Raw genomic sequence first — 19,177 nt, 5'->3', positions numbered from 1 at the left:
AGCTTATCTCTCCACGCTTCAGGCTCTCTGCCTTTATTCCTGATGAAGGGCTTTTGGCCGAAATGTCGATTTTGCTGCTCGTCGGATGCTGCCTGAATTGCTGTGCTCTTCCAGCACCACTGATCCGGAGATACTTTCTCCCCACCCCCACCCTCCTTTAGCTTACCTCTCCACGCTTCAGGCTCACTGCCTTTATTCCTGATGAAGGGCTTTTGCCCGAAACGTCGATTTCGAAGCTCCTTGGATGCTGCCTGAACTGCTGTGCCCTTCCAGCACCACTAATCCAGAATCTGGTTTCCAGCATCTGCAGTCATTGTTTTTACCACTCTGAGGTGGATGAGATTACTTTCTTTGTCACAATAGGTCATGAAACTCTTCCATCAAACAGAGTCTTTGAATACTTTCAAGGTAGGGGCAGATGATTGATAAGCAATAGAGTGAGAATGGGTAAAAACTGAAAGAACTATAGATGCTGTAGATCAGAAACAGACCGCTTCTGTTAGCGAAAGTTTGTTGGGAGTAGTCGAAAATGAGGAACAATCAGATCTTATTGAATGGTGGTGCAGGCTTAAGGAGCATATTCCTACTCCTGATTCATGCTATTATTACATATATACACCTCCCAACACAATAACTAGGGTTTTAATCTATGGCAATTCATAGGAGCACAAGCCTAACCCATATATAACACACACAATCCTCAATCTAAATACAGTTACTTTTGAGGACGAAGAAATTATCTTCTTAAGATGATTCTTTCCAAGGGGACCATTTAGGAATGAGGTCCTTCAACAAAGTGGCTACCTCAGAAAGCATTTTGTATGTTATCATTGTTATTTGTTTAATATTTATTTAAATTATTTTTCTATATTTTAAGTGTTTACACCTAATTTGCTGTAAAATGTTCAGAAATGTCTGGGGGACATGAAAAGCTCTCACGTCTATAGCCCTAGAATTACAAACCAAATGTATTGTGTTCAAGTAGTTTTTACAACTTTACTAAGAGTGCAACCAATTTGAACAGAGCACTCTCCCACAAGGAGACAATGGCTAAATGATATACTTTGTTGTCTTGACTATATAGGGTTACGTATTGGCATTGTATCTTTTTACAACCGCCCAAACATGCAGATGGAAGCCTTGGTGCAGCACCTCATCTGAAAGATGGCAATTTCGACAGTGCGGAATTCCCTCAGTATTTAGTAGATTAGATTAGATTAGATTGCTTACAGTGTAGAAACAGACCTTCCGAAGAACAACCCATCCAGACCCATTCTCCTACATTTACCCCTTCACCTAACACTACAGGCAATCTAGCATGGCCAATTCACCTAACCTGCACATTTTTGGATTGTGGGAGGAAACCAGAGCACCCGGAGGGAACCCACGCAGACACAGGGAGAATATGCAAACTCCACACAGACAGTTGCCTGAGGCAGGGATTGAACCCGGGTCTCTGGCGCTGTGAGGCAGCAGTGCTAACCACTGTGCCACCGTGCCACCCCATTGCTAGCCCTTGGAAACTCTGAGACCAGAGGACTATTGATTGAGCCTCAGTTGACGCAGTACTCAAAACTTAAGTAGTGAATCTTCCAAACTTGAGTTTTAGGTATTGTGTCAGCTGAGGCTCAGTCAGAATGGTGCCTGTTTTGACTCTTCAGAAACCTTTCATTGTACTTTCAGAGGTTTCATCTTTCAGATGGTAAGTTAAACTGATGCCCTGTCTCCTCTGCTGACTGAAGCCAATGCAAACATATCCTTTAAGTATCCTCCTCAATATTTATCCTCAACCGATATCACAAAGTTTTATTTAGTTATGATCTCATTGCTACTGTGATGCCATGCTGTGCACAAATTAGCTTCCAAGTTTCTTATAGCTCAATAGTGTTCACATTGAAGTATTTAAATGAGTTCAAAATGCGTTGGGACTTCCTGAAGTCTTTTTCTTTCACACTGTGGTGTTGTTGCCACTTTCTAATTGAGCAGAGGAACAAACTCAAGGGGCTGTGTAGCCCACTTCTGTTCCTACCTTACAGTTGGTGTAAGTCTCATGAGTAGAGGGAATGGAAAAGCCATTTGGTTCCCTGCTGTCCAGTTGGCCTTGCTGGAAAGAATCCATGGATTTTATGAAGGGAACAGTATATGGATGCGCTGGTATGTTTTGTTTTTGAATAGCTTGTTGATGCTCCAAGTGTTGAGACTTCCAGCTTCGTAATACCTTCTGGGAGTGAAGCACTGGAAGGCTATAATATAATCTCAGTTATATTCTGGAGAATAATAGTGACAATTTGAGGTGTAAGGGTTTCCTAGGATTCCTTTACTAGGATTCCTTCTACCTCACATGCTTCTCCCCCTGGTTCAGTGTGACAACAGCCTTGTCCTTGTCTTCATTACCTCCACACATGATTATTGCAATGCTCTCCTCACTGGTCTCCCAACTTCCCTGAACCAGAATTCATCCAAGCCTCTGCTATCAAGTCCTTTCCACCCATCACCTCCGTGCCTTCCTGATGAAGGGCTCCTACCCGAAACGCCGATTTTCCTGCTCCTCGGATCTGCCTGACCTGCTATGCCTTTCCAGCGCCACTCTAATCTTGACTCTGATCTCCAGCATCTGCAGTCCTCACTTTCGCCTATATATTGATTCCAGTCAAGTAATGGAAATGTGTTGCTGGAAAAGCGCAGCAGGTCAGGCAGCATCTAGGGAACAGGAGAATCGACGTTTCGGGCATTAGCCCTTCTTCAGTCAAGTAATGCCTTGATTTATCCATTCTCATTGAATTTTCAATTCTCACAATGGCTTCACCCCTTCCTATTTCTGTAAATTCCTCCAGTCTGACAACCCTCTGAAATTTCAATGCTCCTCCAATTTTGCTTGCTGTATGTTCCCAATTCCCTTACACAAGCTTTGGTGGTCATGTCTTCAGCTGTCTATATCAAAGGACATGGATTCCCATCTCAATTCCCTCCATCCCTGTTTCCAATCAAACTGCATGTATGGGTTTCCTCCCGGTGCTCCGATTTGATCCCACAGTCCAAAGATGTACAGGTTAGGTGGATTGGTCATGCCAAATTACCCCATAGTGTTCAGGATGTGCAGGCTAGGTGGGTTAGACATGGAAAATACAGGGTTACAGGGATAGGGTAGTTGGGTGGGTCTAAGTGTTATGCTATTTGGAGGGTTGGTGTAGACATGATGGGCTGAATGACCTGCTTCCACTCTGTAGGGATTCTATGCATCCAAAATGCAGTCCCTTTTATAGGTTGTTGGTCATCCATACATCTGTGATTAGGTGTCAAATTCGGACTGATATCTATGCTGTGAAGCACCTTGGAGCATTTTCAATATGTCAAAGTCACTATTTAAATGCAAATTAATGATATGTGTAAGGGAAACCCATAATTAGAGAAATTAATTATTTTTCTTCATAGGCACTTCACAGACAGCTCATCCTCCTTTCAAAGACCTTTCTCGCCTCCCCACACGTATGGGTACATCTGTGGGCCACTGCCCTCCGACCTGGAAACAGATGATGCAGACTACGATGATGAGGATGATGACCTGGATGTGGAGGTGGCCCGTGTGAACTCGCGCAGGTTCTTCCACAGACTTTGCCGCACTCCAACCTCCAGCATCAGCGAGTGCGAGAGCTCCCTCGCTGGCTCGTTGGCCAATGGCTGGGGCTCTGTCTCCGAGGACAATTTCACCAGTGCCCGCTGCAGCATGGTCAGCTCCTCCGATGGCTCCTTCCTCATGGATGCCAACTTCGCCCAGGCCCTCGCTGTGGCAGTTGACAGTTTTTGCTTCAGTCTGAAACAAACGGAGATGGCAACTCCTTACGCAGGTAAATCTCAACATGTCAACAGAACAGCACAGCAGAATAGAATAGGAATTCCAGTTTCATCTTAGACTCATAGCCCAGGCAGTAGTGGTACCTAATGGTCTATGGATAAGCTGATGGGTATCAGCGTGTTGCTGTGGGGAGCTATTGCACCTCTCTCTGAGAAGAGTGTGTGTTGATGTCCCATTCTAGAGTTTGCGATAATTCAATACAATAAAATGTCATTTAACACCCTGTATTTGTATTGGCTCTTTGACAGAGCTGATGCTCCCTAGTCTTCCTCCATAACCCTGAAAATTAATCTTTTTTTTTGTTTTGACAATAGATTCATTTTTTGGAAGTTACAATTGCATTTGCATTCAGCACCTTGTATCGTCAATGAATTCCAGATCAAACAAGTCAATGTGTTTAAAAGTGAAAAGAAAATTCTCATCTCCTCTCTGGTTCTTTTGCGAGTTACCTTCATTCTGTGTCCTTCGGTTGGTGGTCCTTGTTTGAGCAGAATCTGTATTGATTCTGGAGTTGAGACGCAATCTCCCCCACTTGTTCCTTTCTTCAGCTTTCATGTTATGCCTTTAAATGATATTCATTGTTTCCTGTTCTTTAACCAGTTGTTCCACTAGTTTACTGTGAACACCATAACTTTGAGTTTAATTTAATTTAATTTAACTTAATTTCATGCCTGAAACAGTCCATGTGCAAATGCATCAAGATCTGAACAATGTCCAGGCTTGCACTGACAATTGGCAATTAACATTCACAGGAGAAAGTGAGGTCTGCAGATGCTGGAGATCAGAGCTGAAAATGTGTTGCTGGAAAAGCGCAGCAGGTCAGGCAGCATCCAGGGAACAGGAGAATCGACGTTTCGGGCATAAGCCCTTCTTCAGGAATTTCTGAAGAAGGGCTTAGGCCCGAAATGTCTCTTCTCCTGTTCCCTGGATGCTGCCTGACCTGCTGTGCTTTTCCAGCAATACATTTTCAATTAACATTCACACCACACAATAGCAGGCAATAACTATCCCAATTCAGTCACTGCCCCTGGACATTGAATGATGTTACCATCACTGAATACCCCACCAGCAACATCCTTGGGGTTACCATTGATCAGAAACACTAATGGACTCGCCACATACATAAAATAGCAACAAGAGCTGGTCAGAGGCTATGTTTACTGCAATGAGTAATTCACCTTCTGACTCCCAAAGCCTGTCCACCATCTACAAGGCACAAGGAGTGTGATGGAATACTTCCCACTTGCCTGGATGAGTTCAGTTCCAACACCATCCAGGATAAAGCAGCACGCTTGAGTGGCACCACATCCACAAGCATCCACTTCCCTCTACCAGTGATGCTCAGTAACAGCAGTGTGTACTATCCATGAGATACAATGCAGAAATTCACTGAAGATGCTCACTCAGCACCTTTCAAACCCATGACAACACATAGATATAAGGGCAAGGGCAGCAGATACATGGGCACACCCACCACCTTCAAATTTCCATCCAAGCCACTCACCATCCTGCCTTCAAAATGTGTCACCATTCTTTCACTGTCACTGGGTCAAAATCCAGGAATTCCCTTCTTCTGGCCACTGATCTGCCATTGTTCCTGGATGAGAAAGGTAAAAAGCTCCTTGGATGCTGCCTGAACTGCTGTGCTCTTCCAGCACCACTAATCCAGAACCTGGATGAGAAAGCACAGGGGAAAATAATTTTAAAATGTGAGCAATCGGCGCTATTTACAGAGTTGGCTTCTTTTGCGTGAACTATGTTGCCTGATATAAAGTGTATTCACGATCAAGTTGGAAATCATGTTGTGACAATGTGCTGATGCTGCTATTCTTTCTCTCTATCAGTGTAACCTCCGCTAACAATTGTTCTGAATAATACGAGCACTTTAGTTGCTAAAAATAGCCTCCACAAGATTTGTATCAGTACACACAATTTGCTCTACTTTGTGGTAATTTAATAAACCAATATCTGAGACCAGGCTTTAAACATCAAATCTTTATAAATGAATTAGTGCCTGGGAAAAGAGACCAAGTCTGGATGGAACACTTCACCATAAATCCTTGTCTCTGACACAGCATTTTTTTTATTTAGAAGCTGTGCAATAAAAATATTGTGTGTCGGAGGAAGATAAATGATTTTGCATTTGTATAGCATCTTTCACTATAAAGCAAAATGTTGCAGAATGCCTTACAGCCAATGAAATACTATTTGAAGTATAGTCATTTTTACAGGAGTTGCTGCAATTTGTACACTGTAGGCTCCTACAAACGGCAATGAGGTAAATGACTAAATAAATGTGTTTTAGTTTGTGTCAACTGAGTTGAAAATATTAACCAGAGAGCTCAGAAAATTTCTCCTGCTCTCTACTGGAACAACATTCTAAGATCTTTCACATCTGTTTGAAAGGGTCTCACCTATATCCAATTGTACAGCACTCCCTGTACTGATCTCTTAGAGTCATAGAGATGTCCAACACAAACCAAATAACCTTACGTAATCTAGTTAAAAATCACACAACACTAGGTTATAGTCCAACAGGTTTAATTGGAAGCACTAGCTTTTGGAGCGACGCTCCTTCATCAGGAGCCTGATCAATCACCTGATGAAGGAGGGTCGCTCCGAAAGCTAGTGTGCTTCCAATTAAACCTGTTGGACTATAACCTGGTGTTGTATGATTTTTAACTTTGTACATCCCAGTCCAACACTGGCATCTCCAAATCATTATGTAATCTAGGTGTTGTAATTGTGCCAGTCTCCATTACTTCCTCTAGCAGCTAGTTCCATACATGCATCACCCTTTATGTGAAAAAGTTGCCTCTCAGGACCCTTTTAAATCTTTTCCATCTCTCCTTAAACCTATAACACCCTAGTTTTGGACTCCCCTACCCTGGGAAAAAGACCTTGGGAATTCGCCCTATCCAAGGTTACATACTTAAGACTCTGGGCTAACCCACAAGGGAAGTATTATCCCAATTGAGCCAAGACAGACAATGTAAGCCAATCATCTATAATCCTGGTCACCCTACTTGCAGAAACTTCCAGAAGAAACAATATAAAGTGCACAGAAATTGCTGGAGAAGCTCAGCAGTATAAAGTAGGTATGTTGTCTAACTAATGTTACATGTTCTGTCTATGGTTCTCCATTCTTAGCTCAGTTAATTGCATTGAATGTTTGTCAGTGATAGAAATGCAGGTCCCTTTAAAGGTCAGTCAGAACAGCTCCAGGCTCGATTGAGAACAATGATGTTTATTGGATTTTGTATTTAAGAGCTGAGCCCTTCCCCATTGATGAGCTGGACAGAAGGTAGTGTTTGTGTTAAATGAGAAGGTTTAATTGTAAACCTGTAAATCTCTGAAAGTGTTTTACTGTCAAATTCAACACATGGATATCGGTCTGAAATAAAGCCCTTCTGGGGAAAGACTGGCTCATTTGCGAGCAGCTCACCTCTCATTTAGACAATCAATGCAATCAGGGTTTAGATGAATAAACCTCGATGATGGTCTCGCGCAGTACATTTGGAGAGTTGGAAGTGAGGTAGGACTGTGAAAAAGCCTGTTCTTCCTTTAGAGTTGGAAGTCTGGCAGTTGAACAGTGGGAAAGCTGAAATTCTCTGAATTAACTTCTGCAAGTACACTGCACCTTCCTCCCAAATCTTCTTGTTATCAGCCTGCTCATTGGCTCAAAAGCCTGGACCTCTGAACTCATAGTACTCTCACTTGGGGGAAGTGTTGAGGGATAAATGACAGGTGGGGATAGAGCCCAAAGAGAGAGAGAAGAACAGTTGGACAGACTAAACAGTGGATAAAGATCTGGCTGGGAGAGTGAATAGCTGTTAACAGAAACTGTTAATGCTACATATTACACAACACCAGGTTTTTGGCCCAACAGGTTTATTTGGAAGTACAAGCCTTCAGAGCGCTGCTTCTTCCTCAGGTAGCTAGTGGATAGGATCATACGACACAAAATTTATAGCAAACTTTATAGCATCTTTTGATCCTATGCCACAAGCTACCTGATGAAGGAACATCGCTCTGAAAGCTAGTACTTCCAAATAAACTGGTTGGACTATAACCTGAAGTTGTGTAATTTTTTAACTTTCTCCACCTCAGCACCTCTACATCATAGAATCTGTTTATGGCTGACAATGGGTTGCGCGTAAAGGCAGACTATATAATCACAAGGCCTGGTGTGTTGGGTTGGGGTCTAGGACATAGGAGAGTTCAAGCACTAAGGTTATTGAACTCAATATTGAATCCTGAAGGCTGCAGATTCCCCAAATGGAAAATCAGGTGCTGTTCTTCCAGCTTATGCTGAAGCTCTGCAGCCAGTCTGAGACAGAGATATTGGCCAGAGAATAGGGCGGTGTTGAAGTACATTTACAGAATACCTGCAGTGTGGAAGCAGGCAATTCGGCCCTTCGAGTCTGCACCAATCCTCTGAAGAGCTTCTCACTCAAACCCACCTACCCTATAACTGTAACCTTGCTTTTCCAAATGCTAACCCACCTCGCCTGAACATCCCTGGACACAATGGGCAATTTAGTAAGGCCAGTCCACCTAACTTGCACATCTTTGGACTGTGGGAGGAAACCAGAGCACTTCCACGCAGACCTGGGGAGAATTGGCAATCTTCACACAGTCACCCAAGGTGAAATTGAACCCGGGACCCTGGTGCTCAAAGGCAACAGTGCTAATCACTGGTCAGGCATATTTACTAGGATCTGTGTGTGCCAAATCCCGTCCCCTGTGCATTATATACAATGTTCCTTAACCTGCATGTTCTGTAACATAATGCTTCACATCCTCTGAGGGTATTCTCGGGTTGCACACATCTAGAGTGTCTGCAGTTGGAGGAACGGTAGGGTGGTTTGGTCTGGCTATCCACTGGAATTGGGACTGGGGATTGGAAGAACAAATTTCAGCGGAATTTGAAACGCTGATTATTTATTGATGGAGAGAGTCCTTGCTTCATACAAGTGTTATGATCCTTATTTCCTCAGAGTACATCTTGCTTCCCGTCTAATGTCTGAGTGAATGCAGACGAATACATGGATAGCTAACGTTTAAAGCTGCTCTGAAGATCCCTGTAAATGAACTGTAGGATGTACATGTCATAATGATGAACACCTCTCCTCCTGACCTTTAGTAGCAGGTCTGATTTCTGAGCCATGCAGTACACAGATTAAATGAAACGTAAAAGTCCAGTTTTATTGGAATTGCTTGTCTGCTCATTTATCGGGTAATTGTAAAATGCATTTAAATTGGGGTTTGTGTTTATTGGGTTTCTTGTGTCTCCGAGGCTGTGATATTTATGGCTTGATCCAGAATCTGGAGCTATAGAAATGCTGACTGGACAGCAGACAGCACTTCAATTAATTAATCTACTTCTGTATCCTAAATCTGTCCCATCTCTTTCAACTTTATAGGTGAACAAAGTGATGATCCAATTCTCACAGGAGTCGTGTGTGCTTTAAACCATTCTGGTTTACAGGAATTGCTTTGCAGTTAAATTGACATTTCACTGAAGAGAGGATTCCTTAGTTCCCCAGTGGCCTACTTGGGCTCTCCCTGAGCTGCCCAGTACTAGGCCTCGTACATTGGAACGTCTGAGATTTCCAAATTCCACTGTCAATGGGGGCAGCATTTTGGAAGCTAGAATTGGACATGTTGGCATTTGGTATGCTTGCCTTTACTGGTCAGTGCATTGAGTGTAGGAATTGGGAAGTCATGTTACAGCTGTACAGGACATTGGTTAATCCACTTTTGCAATACTGCATTCAGTTCTGGTCTCCCTGCTATAGGAAGGATACTGTGAAACTTGAAAAGGTTTAGAAAAAATTCACAAGGATGTTACTAGGGTTGGAGGGTTTGAGCTACAGGGAAAAGCTGAATAGGCTGGTGCTGTTTTCCTTGGAGCATTGGAGGTTGAAGGGTGACCTTATAGAGGTTTATAAAATCATGAGGGGCATGGATAGGGTGAACAGCAAAGGGCATTTCCCCAGAGTAGGGGAGTCTGAAACTAGAGGGCATAGGTTTCAGGCGAGAGGGGAAAAAGTTAAAAGGGATCTACGGGGCAGCTTTTTTACGCAGAAGTTAGTACATGTATGGAATGAGTGGTCAGAGGAAGTGGTAGAGGCTGGTACAATTGCAACATTTAGAAGGCATCTGGATGGTTACAAGAATAGGAATGATTTAAAGTGACATGGGCCAAATACTGGCAAATGGGACTAGATTACTTTATAATATCTGGTCAGCATGGACGAGTTGGCTCAAAGGGTCTGTTTCCATGCTGTATAACTGTATGACTCTATGACTCTATGTAGTTGACTTCATCATAAAGTCAGTCGGAGATTGGGATCCTGATCCAGTTAACTGCCTGAATTTCTAGCTGTGACTGTCAGATGAGGACATACTTTAGCCATGAGGCCGTTCATGAAACATTCTATCTTGCTCAATTTGATAAATGGCCACTTGCTGCAAAAATATATCAGGGCTATAGATAAAGTAAATGTCTTTTCCCGAGGGTGGGGGATTTCAAGACAAGACAACATATTTTTAAGGTGAGAGGAGAAAGATTTAGAAAAGACATGAGAGGAATCTTCTTTACACAGAGAGTGGTTTGTGTTTGGAATGAACTTCCAGAGGAAGTGGTGAATGCGGGTACAGTTACAATATTTAAAAGACATTCTGATAAGAATATGAATAAGAAATGTTTGGAGGGATATGGGCCAAGTGCAGGCAGGTGGGACTAGTTTAGTTTGGGATTATGGTCAACGTGGACTGGTTGGACCGAAGCGTCTGTTTCTGTGCTGTATGACTCTATGACTTTATAACAGGATAAGACCAGAGAGGAGAGGGATGATTGAGATGGGAAAGAACAGATTAGAGCTGTGAAAGACTGACAGGTCGTTATTGCTATGTTACTTGAGATTGGCGCATATTTGTGGCACAATCCATGGGTATTTGGGCAAACTATAAGAATCTAAATACAAAACAGTTTACAAACTTAGTAACTTCCTGTTACTTTTTATATCAGTCTATCACGATTCACACATCTCCTATTGTGTCCCTCTCTGTTTCTCAGCATCCCTCTTTCTCTCTCTCTCTATCCTTCTCAGCTGCCGCCACCCCCAGCACATCAAGCTGCTCCACTGTCTGGCACTCTCTTTCCTGCTGCCATTTATCCACACGATGTGTTAAGAATGTCAGTAATGAAAGCAAGATGCTGCAGTTGCTGGCATTCTGAGATAATAACAAAATGCTGGAGAAACTCAGCAGGTCTGTTGGTGTGGAGAGAGAAACACAGTAGATGTTTTGAAGTATGACTTTGCTTTGGAATGTCTTGTTCTGAAGAAGTGTCATACTGGACTCAAAACGTTAAGAATGGAAGTAATATTAAGAAGAGAGCTTTAGTAAAAGGCAAAACTAGTGTCTTACTGGATCTAACTCTCACTTTTCCTGTTGTCTTCAGAAATGCATCTGTCACACTTCCACTGTGTGCCTGCATGAATCATTTGAATTAGCTCTTTGAATCTTTTGCTGTATTTTTTGGTGTTCTTTTCTTTTGTATATTAAATTTTTATTACTTTAATTTTTAAAATCTATTGAGTTATTCCATGTATAAAATGAATAGATTATAACCTATTGATTTCTCTAATCCCAGCTCTCCCTGCAGCCTCCTCTATGCCTGCTGCCTTCTCTGATGCTGGGCTATCATGTAATCGCTCTGAAGGATCAGAGGCCACAAGTGAACCTGGTCAGATTTGGGATTGGAATATGTCTTGGGCTGATGAGATAGAAGACAGAATCTCCCAAAAGGAGGAAATGGCAGCAAAGAAGCAGACTGCTACTGGAAAAGACCCCAGTGGACTCTTCAACAAAATGTCAGACCAGCAACAACAGGCCACATATACCACTGGTACAATTGATTCATTAGCGTTATAATCTGGTTCAGTGCAGCGTTTGTTTAAGCTCGTCTATTCACGGGTCCTTGTGCAGGGCTCAATTTCTTTAGATAGTGAATCCTGACTCAGAAATTTGGGAAAATGTGGAATTGTCCATTTTGGCAGGAAAGAAGCATATTATCTAAATGGTGCGAGGATGCAGAGGGTTCTGGGTGTCCTTGTGCATGTATCACAAAAGGTGAGAGGACGCAGGTACAGCAAGTAAATAGGAAAGCTCATAAAAAGTCATCATTTATTGTAAGGGGAATTGAATACAAAGATAAGGAAGTTATACAGAGCACTGGTGAAACTGCTTCTGGGTTATTATGCATGGAAATAGTGACCTTATTTCAGAAAGGATGTAAAGGTGTTGGAGATTGTTCAGAAAAGGCTTCCCAAACTAATACCTGGAGTGAGAGGGCTGTCTTATGGGGAAAGATTAGGTAGATGCTGCTTATACCTGCTTTTTAAAAAATTCATTCATGGTATAAGGGCATCAGTGGCTAATGTTGCCTTCCCCAAAGGACATCAGTGATCTAGTTGGGTTTTTCCAACAATTAGCAATGGATTCACGGTTATCATTAGAATCTTGATTTCAGATTTTTTAAAACATTCAAATTCCACTATGGTGGGCTTTGAGTCACATACCCAGAACATTCCCAGGTTTGGAGTTAACAATCCAGCGACTACACCACTAGGCCATCAACTCGAAGAGTTAGAGATGACTTGATTGAAACATGTAAGATCCTCAAGGTTTCCTGACAGGGTATATGTGAGAGAAAGTTTCCTCCAAATGGGAGAACCTCAAATAAGGTTAACCATTTAAAACAAATGGTGTAATTATTTTTCCTGAGTGTCACTAATCTCTGGAACTCTCCTCCTGAAAAGGTAGTGGAAGCAAAGTATATTTGAATATTTTTAGGGCAAAGGTTAAATAGATTCTTGTTTGGAAGGGATAAAAGGTTATCAATGATAGATAGGAATGTGGATTTGAGGATACAGTAAGATAATCCACAATTTTATTGAGTAGGGGAGCAGATTCAAGGGGCTGAATGGTCTATTTCTGCTTCTAGTTTGTACATTTGTAATGATTGAGATATGCTGCTATGAACTCAATGTATATGGAAAATTCTGTAATGTTTCAAGACATTTAAATTATGTAAACAACTGTTTGACTCTAGAACTATCTCTGCATTGCTCAGTAATAAAGAAGAAATGCAGCAAGTTTATCCAAACTTGAAATTTTAAGTTGTTTGTGGTCAGACAACAGAGACTTGGAGAAACTTATTCTGCAAGGAGAGTCAAAAGTTCAGATTAAATCTTTGCTCCATTTTGATCTTACTGACCAATGTCTCTAATCAGAAAGCTTGGTGCCAGGATGCTCGATTTAAACATTGAGGGTAAGGGCCCTGGCACAACTGGAGTAGAAATAACACTGTGGCGACCTCACACTGACCCACCTGGCACCTTACCCCCTGCCTACCTGGCACCCTACTCTCTCATTACTCAATCTTACACTTACTCTATGCATGACTCTTTAGGTGTCTTTCCATGGCGCTGGACTGCTAATTCATAGAATAAGGCAGCTGATTACTGTGAAGAATTTAGGGTGGATTGCTTTCTCCTGACTATTTTATGCCCCAAAGCATCTGTCAGAATGGAGGTACAGCTCAGCCTTTCTGCAGGAGCCCTGATCGGAATTTCCTGTCATAAATGCGGAGTATGTGGTTTCGTAGGAAACAAGTGAGTGGCATGAGGTTACCACTGTTCAAAAAATACATCCTATTGACAGTGGCATGGGGACTCAGTGGTTTTCACTGTTACTCAGAGCACCAGGCATATAGATTCCATGCTCAGGTTGACTGTCTGTGTGGAATTTCCTCACACAGTACAAAGATGTGCAGGTTAGATGGATTGGCCATGCTAAATTGCCCATAGTATCTGGGAATGTGCAGGGTGGCTGGATTAGCCGTGGGAAGTGCAGGTTTACAGTGATGGGAGGGGGTATGGCAGGTCTAGGTAGAATGCTGTTCAGTGTGGATGACTCAATGGGCTGAAGGGCCTGTTTCCACACTATAGGGATTCTAACTCTTGTAGCTTATCCAGCATTGTCACATTCCCCCCGTACCTAAAATTATGTGGAATAGCCCCTCTTTTATTTAAAAGTGACAAAACACTGGGTATCCTTGAGATGCAAAAGAGCAACCCAAATCCAGAAATAGCGAAAGGCAACAGTGGAGATCATATTGGTTATTGTTTAGCAAACTGTCAGGCACAATCTTCTCAACTGCTTTTGGAAACACAAAGCAAGTTCAGTGGAATTAATGGATATGTGGTTGGTTAGCATCCGATGCTATAAGGAACATAAATTCTCCACGATGGATTGGGAGCCATTCAAATAAATCCTCTCTGATGTGGAAGCCTAACAATACATGGGTTTTAGACAAGCTGCTCTTTCACTATGAAACGTTGCACCAAATCCTTAAGATTATTTTGCTTATCGGTGAGAAGGACGGTAGATTTTATTAAAAGCATTTCCACCTGTAATTTTCTCAATAATAATAAGTTATGATGAACGGTTGGGTTTTAAAGAGTACAGTGATGTGATAAAATGGAAATTTTCTGACCTCTGACCCTTTCATTCTCCGAGGAGAGAGTGAGGACTGCAGATGCTGGATATCAGAGTCGGGGGTGTGGTGCTGGGAAAGCACAGCAGGTCAGACAGCATCCGAGGAGCAGAAGAATTGATGTTTCGAGCATAAGCCCTTCAACAGGATGGAGAATATCTCTAGAACACCCGCACCAACCAATCCCACCACCCCATGGTTGAACACTTCAACTCCCCCTCCCACTCCACCAAGGACATGCAGGTCCTGAGCCTCCTCCATCGCCAAACCCTTACCACCCAATGTCTGGAGGAAGAATGCCTCATATTCTGCTTTAGGACCCTGCAACCACATGGGATCAATGTGGATTTCACCAGTTTCCTCATTTCCTCTCCCCCCACATTATCCAAGTCCCAAGCCTCCAACTCTGCATCGTCCTCTTGACCTGTCCATCAGCATTCCCATCTATCCACTCCATCCTGATGAAGGGCTTATGCCCGAAACATCGATTCTCCTGCTCATTGGATGCTGCCTGACCTGCTGTGCTTTTCCAGCGTCACACACTCGACCCTCTCAATCTTCGCCCTGTCAGTGGAAGATTCAGCACTTGGATGTTTGCCACTTCTCGCAAAGGAACATAGGATTTAGCAACAGAGTAGACCCTTTGGCCCATCAGGCTCAATAGTGACTGATCTAGTTTGGTCTCAGTTCCTCTTTCCTGCCTGGCCCACATCAACATTTCTATCAGAAATCAAACTAACTGTGCTTTGAAAGTGTCAGATATGAATCGCCATTCAGAGCAAAATAGTATATTTGAGCTAGTCATGCTGGGTGTTTAGGCACACTCTGTCTGTATTAAATTCTTTGCTATGGAAGTTTTAAACAGATGAATTAATTTACTGTGTTTGAAGGAGCCACAAGTATGATTTCATGTGGCCATAATACAATGCAGACTGGCTTCTATAAGTGGAGCTTCATTTAACCTAGTTACGTTGGCTCCATTACCCAGTGCAGGCTTTGCACTAAAGCTTTAGTTCAGATAACTCAACTGAAATAATATTTATTGATTTCTGCTGCGTTGGAGAAAACACTTCACTAACATTAAATGGGTTATGAGTAGGGTAAAAGATCATAGCAAATACGATATTGATTTTTGCTTCAGAAATACTAACGATGCAGCCACGGTGAGTTATGTAGACTCTTGTCAAGAGTGCAATAATAACAAAGAAAAATATAAGTTGCATTTATATAGCATCTTTCATGACCACAACATGTCCCAAAATGCGTCATGGTCAATTTAATACATTTTGATGTGTAGTTACTAGAGCGTTGAACTTGTACAGTTGTGTCTGTGATTTAGTGTCTCATTCACAAACTGGTACAGCAGCCTCTCAGAACGCAGTAAATTAACTGGGGTTGCACAGAAACAAAATAGTGAGAGAGTGTGGCTATGTATAGGACCACGATCTGACTAAAATTGGGGGTGGTATGGAACAGAGCGAAAGAAAATATGAGGCCAAATAAAGGGCTGCTTGTGTTACAATGTCCTGTAGTGGATGCATTTTCATTGGGTTTGGGGGAGTTGTATGCTTGTAACATTAAATCAGAATTAACTCCTGTTTTGCAGATGGATACAACTCCAAATTGGACATCCAGGCAAACCCTGCGCTGAATGCAGTACATGTATCATTCGCAACAGTCGGAGCCCCGGTACACAAGAGTTTTGCTGTTCGGAGGAAAGTGGAGAAAGTTGGATTAATGAATTTTCCAACAGATACCAATGGTCTTACCATGGTTAAGGTCTAAGAACATGAGTGGATTGGAATTCCTGACCCATCCCTGTACATACAGAAACCTACAGACATCAGGATCCAGATCCATAAGGATGGCTGTTTGTAGGATGGAGACATTCCAATGGTTATCGATGGGCACTTAGTCATTTACATTTTTACTCAACAAGACTGCACTTATCAAAATGGAGGAGGTTTCAACGTGTAGTCTGTGTAGCATTTATAGGGAACTTGGTAGTTTTGAACCACAAAGGGCCAGACAGCTAAACTTGCAACCTATTCAAAATCCAGAGCTACAAACAAAACAGCGAGTGTGTACAGTCAGATTTTAGAAAACAGTGATATGAAGAGTGACTGACTGGATCTAGACATTGGTTTGTAGATTGTGTAGATAGACATGTGAGGCCCGAATGGGGGAGATGATTAAATTCAAAAGTAAGGCTGTTGTTCTTGGAGTTTCTGAGTACGTGTACACAGACATCCTGCCAGCATACATCAGCTTTTAACTTATCTCATTACTAATTAATCTAACACATGTATTTAAATAAAACTGACCTTGAAAGCCAGTCTGGAGTGACATTAAAAACTCAATAATATACATCAAAGAAGTCCAAAGTCTCAACGATATAAGGTCAGTTGAGACGATGGTGTTGGATGACAGCTCACCAATATCCATTGCCTATTATTAGTCAAAGATGAAAATAGATCAAAGCGGATGGTTGAAAAAAAAATCATCACCTAACAAACTTGCGAGGCCCTTTCTCTGAAGACCTAGTATTCGCAGTAAGTTACTTCCGTTCCGAGTGTAAATCTAACTGTACTTATTATTTTCCTGATAAAAAAAAACATTTTAAAAAGAAAAGAAGTGTGGAAATCATTTTGCAGAGACAAAAGGTACCTTCTGAGAGTTGTGGGTCACATAAAGAGTTAATTCCAATTTCAAATCTTGGGGCTGCGACATTTACACAAATTTGAGGATCGATTCCAGTAGAGAATAACTGAACACAAACATTATATTGTTCACTTTTCTCAAACAGTTGTTCTGAGTTTCTTGCTATAGTATGTATTCACAGGTTTAGAATATTTGTAGTTACCATGCCAATGTTGTGCCACTGAAGTGGGGTGACATGCAAATCTGATGCAGTCACTCCTGTTTAAGTTGGTGCTTAATTGGATTGCTCACTCCACCTGGTGGATCAAATGACATAAAGCCAAATAAAAACATTGGCCTGAGAATTTATGGAGAGGCAGTGGTGGCTGGGAATCCAGTTTTGCGAAGGTGGGAGAGGTATCAGAGACTTGGAGGTTTGTGAGATGAGGACCTTATGTCAAATTTAGCCGACAACATTATGATGATTGTTTTTCTCCTATCTCCTGATTGACAGACTGCTGTGGGGTCAGTGGGGAGAGGGGGTTGCTAGGGGTGGGTGAAGGGGATAAAAGGCTACATGCCAGAATGTTAGGGAGTAATCAGCAAATACCAGAGATTGATTATTGAACTGTCTATATCAATGCCTACCTACCGTGAAGATTGTTGGGGATCGGTGGGTCGAGGACAATCAACAAGAATCATTGAATTGTTTGAAGGGAAACCAAACTTGTGAGCCTGGGTGGGAGTGGACTCTGGCTTTCCAGACTATTACGTAAGCTTTTTAAAGAAGCTTTTAATTTTTACTGCCAGGTCCCAAGGAGCCCTACGTCACACTTTGACTTTGCTAACCTGGCTGATCAGAAGAAGCAGCAGTTTTGTCCCTCGTTTCAGTGGGAATAACAAATGGTTTACTATCATTTGCCCTATGGAGTCGGTTGCCCATGATATGTTTTTTGTGATCCTGACTGTTAATTAATTGAAGCAATCTCTTATTTCTCAACATTTTTGAGGGGTGAAAGCAGAAATCCGCTGTTTCCAATCTAGCTATGACCTCAATTTCTTATAATCAAGTCCCATTTCACATTTGCATGTTAAAAGAAAGCTGAACAAAAGGAACTCAGAGTTTGCTCATTAGCTTGAGACCTCAAACAGCACAGAAATGGTGCCTGAGAGCATGAAGAAAGTACTTTTAATTTTTAATATACCTCGTCATGGTCTTAGGATGTTCCACAGTGCTTCACAATCAATGAAATAATTTTGATCTTTGTCGCTATATAGAACAGTACACAAGATTACACAGGCAACAATTGAGATGAGCGCACTCTTTGCCCACTCTTAGTGGCCTGGTACTGATGGAGAGAGGAATATTGACCATAAGGTCAGGGGAATGTCCAGCTCTTCTCCAGAAATTGACTATTTTAGTTCCACCTAAACACTTCGACAGGGGCTTAGTGTAACGTCTCACCAGAGAATTCACTTCCAACAATATAACACTCATTGCAATACCATCTGATTCAGAATAACCAGCTGAGGACCTTAATGGTGCTCATTGAAGTGTGTGAGAGCTCATAACTGAAGCAGTGAAGGGATGAGCTGGGTTGCACCCAGCTGAAGTTCAGCAGGAAAGAAGATATGATCTTTCACGTCAGGCTGAGGGGCAGTATTAGAAGCAGGAATCCAAGGTTGTGGGTACACCAAGTGCAACACTAAGGGAGTGCTTCATTGTCAAATGTTCTGCCTTTCAACGCAATGTCAAACCAAATCTTCCCTCCAAGGTGCACGTAAAAGATCCTCTTGCACTGTATGAGGAAGAGCTAATGGAGTTTTCCCAGTGTGCTGGCCAATATACATCATCAAACAAACATTGCACAAAAGCCCCCAGATTATCTTTGCTGTTTACTGTACTCAAATTGGCTGCTGTATTTCGTACAACATTTCAAATACAATTCACTGGCTTCAGGGTCCCCTGCACTGCTGAATTGCACCATTTTCTATATTCTAGTGGCTCCATCTGCTATTTCAATAACATATTGATCTTTAAACAAATGTTGAGTATAAGCAGCACCACGGAAGTTCCAACAGTGTCTGTCATAAGACCTTCAAGCTACAACATA

At 42.1% G+C, this 19,177-nt stretch overlaps 1 protein-coding gene across 3 annotated transcripts in view; it reads left to right on the top strand.

Annotated features, from left to right (window-relative positions):
* Positions 1–17,054, top strand: part of robo4 (roundabout, axon guidance receptor, homolog 4 (Drosophila)) — a 139,257-nt gene extending 122,203 nt beyond the window's left edge. For all 3 annotated transcript variants that reach the window (XM_043676848.1, XM_043676846.1, XM_043676849.1), the window contains 3 exons: positions 3,433–3,845; positions 11,517–11,771; positions 16,030–17,054. In XM_043676848.1, the coding sequence (XP_043532783.1) occupies positions 3,433–3,845; positions 11,517–11,771; positions 16,030–16,208 (847 nt within the window). In that variant the 3' untranslated portion in view covers positions 16,209–17,054. The remainder of the gene's footprint in view (positions 1–3,432; positions 3,846–11,516; positions 11,772–16,029) is intronic.
* The last annotated feature ends 2,123 nt before the right edge of the window (positions 17,055–19,177 follow it).

This window comes from Chiloscyllium plagiosum, chromosome 35, assembly GCF_004010195.1.
Source record: "Chiloscyllium plagiosum isolate BGI_BamShark_2017 chromosome 35, ASM401019v2, whole genome shotgun sequence".
NCBI classification, from domain to species: Eukaryota; Metazoa; Chordata; class Chondrichthyes; order Orectolobiformes; family Hemiscylliidae; genus Chiloscyllium; species Chiloscyllium plagiosum.
The sequence above is the reverse complement of the archived record's forward strand: the minus strand, read 5'-3'. Positions and strand labels throughout refer to the sequence as shown.